The sequence below is a fragment of the Pocillopora verrucosa genome, chromosome 3 (assembly GCF_036669915.1).
Source record: "Pocillopora verrucosa isolate sample1 chromosome 3, ASM3666991v2, whole genome shotgun sequence".
In the NCBI taxonomy this organism is placed as follows: domain Eukaryota; kingdom Metazoa; phylum Cnidaria; class Anthozoa; order Scleractinia; family Pocilloporidae; genus Pocillopora; species Pocillopora verrucosa.
This window is the reverse complement of record NC_089314.1, coordinates 15,225,514-15,228,013: the sequence shown is the minus strand read 5'-3', so window position 1 is coordinate 15,228,013 and position 2,500 is coordinate 15,225,514. Positions and strand designations below refer to the sequence as shown.

The 2,500-nt window shown below is 36.5% G+C and overlaps 1 protein-coding gene across 3 annotated transcripts in view; it reads right to left on the bottom strand.

Annotated features, from left to right (window-relative positions):
- LOC131771809 (adhesion G protein-coupled receptor L4) overlaps positions 1-2,500 on the bottom strand; it is a 37,613-nt gene that overhangs the window by 26,395 nt on the left and 8,718 nt on the right. For 2 of the 3 annotated variants that reach the window (XM_066164014.1, XM_066164015.1), the window contains exon 4: positions 838-1,197. In XM_066164014.1, the coding sequence (XP_066020111.1) occupies positions 838-1,197 (360 nt within the window). The remainder of the gene's footprint in view (positions 1-837; positions 1,198-2,500) is intronic. The other variant, XM_066164016.1, reaches the window with a different exon arrangement.

Below are 2,500 nucleotides of genomic sequence, written 5' to 3'. Positions count from 1 at the left end.
AAACGTCGAAATGGACAACTCGCTAAAATGCGTCCTTTTCATCAAAGTAAGCGGTCAGATAACAAGCGTTACGCTGTAGAAGTAAGGTGAGGTATTTTTTTTGAGAATTTGACGTATTATTTTATTCCTTAGGGCGGCCGTAAATATTCCCATACAAACTCTTATAATTCCGCCATGACTGTTATTGCGTAAGATGATCATCTCTCAGCTGGAGCTTGGGCCGCCTGTGCGTTCAGTAGCCAACGCATCCGACGGAATCGCCTTAGGAGCGTCTTTTCACTATAATAATAGGTCTTCTACGGAGGATGCGTTACAAATCTGTTAATTGTGTTTTGACTGGATGTTTCCAAATGAATCGGCAAACTTCGAAATTTCCTTAGTTGAGTCCTCTCATTAAGTTGTGTTAGCGTCCAATATATTTACCATAAGAAAAAAAAGGTAATTTTTTTATCATTAGAATGAAGAGCGTATCGTTGAGTTGGAATTTACGGTCCCTCCAGTTGCCGAGTGTATTACCGCGCGAATTGTCCCACTGTGGTGCTCAAATCAGACTGCTGACATTCAAACACGTCCGAGAATTTTGAAAATGGTTGATTGGAACTTCAAAATACCGTCTTATTTATAGTCTAGAAATTAAAACGCGTTTATCTTCTTCCAACTAAGATTGGGTGATCAATAATACTTTCTTTAGGGGATTTATATTTAAACGTTCACCTATAAACTTCAAACTGTAGAACATCTCGGACAGACCAACCAAATCATCTACACAGAAGCAGATTTTTTCCGCCTTTGTTTATTCTCAGAAATAAAAACTGAGGCAATTCAAACTCTTCTAACCTTTATAGAACTTCTCTGAACATCCGGCTATCTCTGCTGTTGAATTCTGTGTAAATCCACCAAGACATGTTGTATCAAACACTTCCTCCCCACAAGTCATGTTCACATCAGTGCATATTGAGATGTTTCCGTTCTTACTTTCTAAACTCAGAGCATACTTCCCAAACACTTTAACTGTTGACCCTCTCCTGAACTCAATGTTACCACTGAGCACTATATGAGCAGAAAGATGGCTGCCGTGTGGAGAGCTTCTATTTTGAAGGGTTAAGGTGTAATTAGAACTTGAACTGCAGTTAATGGACGGAGCAGTTGTGTTGATCGAAAGAAGTTCACCTTTCGTGACTATCAAATCGCCTGTAGCTAGAAAAGAGAAGCCCGATGGTTAGAGCGTCCGTTCTGAGTACGAACGATTATGGTTTCAGTTCTTTGTGGCAACGGAAGGTTTGGCTGAGGTTAATGTTTTGTTTTTTTTCATTCAGTCTAACATAAGTGAACGCGGAGTCGACCTGAATGAAGTACAATGAAGAGAATGACTTAAAAATACGTACAGTCATCTTCCGATTTTTTCACTGATGCTGGGTTTATTAGGCAAACACAGCTCTTTAGAAATAAAAAAAGTTAACTAAGAGTCCTTTCTTAAGTTTGCTTCAAACCTTGACGGATTAACTTTGGCCGAAATTTTCTTTTCTATCAAATTGAAATTGATGATTAAAAATTTCCAAGAAATTAAATTAAAATCTTGAAACATGCGTGAGTTATTGAGAAAGAGAGATCTTTGCAAAAAATTTGCCAAACTAGAAAGCTGTCATGATTTCCGTTGTCAGGGTCAAAATTACTTTGCAAACTTTATTTCACTTTTAATTTCGAATTATATCTTTTATTTGTTATGATTTTCGAAACCAGTATTTTGCTTTGCAATTTCTTTTTGATTGTAAAAATGTCTGGATAGGAGCAGATATGTAACGAATTTAAGAAAATAAACGACACTTCTTAAAAACATGTTTCTACAGATCTTCTGTAATCTTCACTTCTGATTTTTACAGAGTACAAAATTGAATTTAAAGTGTTTAAGAAAATGCTGATTGGAAAAAACAAACAACAGTAACAGAAAAATGTATGTAATTACAAGGAAAGTTTTAAATTAATATGATAAGGTTAATAAAGTCCCATTGAATGTGGATAGCTTCTTTGATTTTAAGTTGGAAAGTTGTGGAAGCGTGATCTAAGATGTTAAAATGCCGAGAGGTTTCGCCGACATAGCAGGCCGACTACCGACTGCAATTGAAAGCTCTAAATATAACTCGCTAGTGTTCTGAGGCATATCGCTAGCGCTAAAGATCAAATGTAGTTTTATGTATAAACAGGACCCATTACTTCTGGCACCTGGTATCAATTGATAGTGTTAAGCCTTTATCGCTTTTTTCATTTTTAAAATACAGCAGCCATAACAATGTCAATCGCCAGTGTTGCAACCGATCGTTTGGGTTAAGTAGAAATCACTACCGCAAAACGTAAATCGTTGGTGCTTGGATAAACCCCTCCATACGATTAATTACAAAAGCTGATAAGGGACAATCCAAAAAAAAATTAGAAATTATTGACGAGCCTTGCTGAGGGACGTTCGAGCAATGAGCAAAATTTCCAATTGTTTTTATTTTAAAAG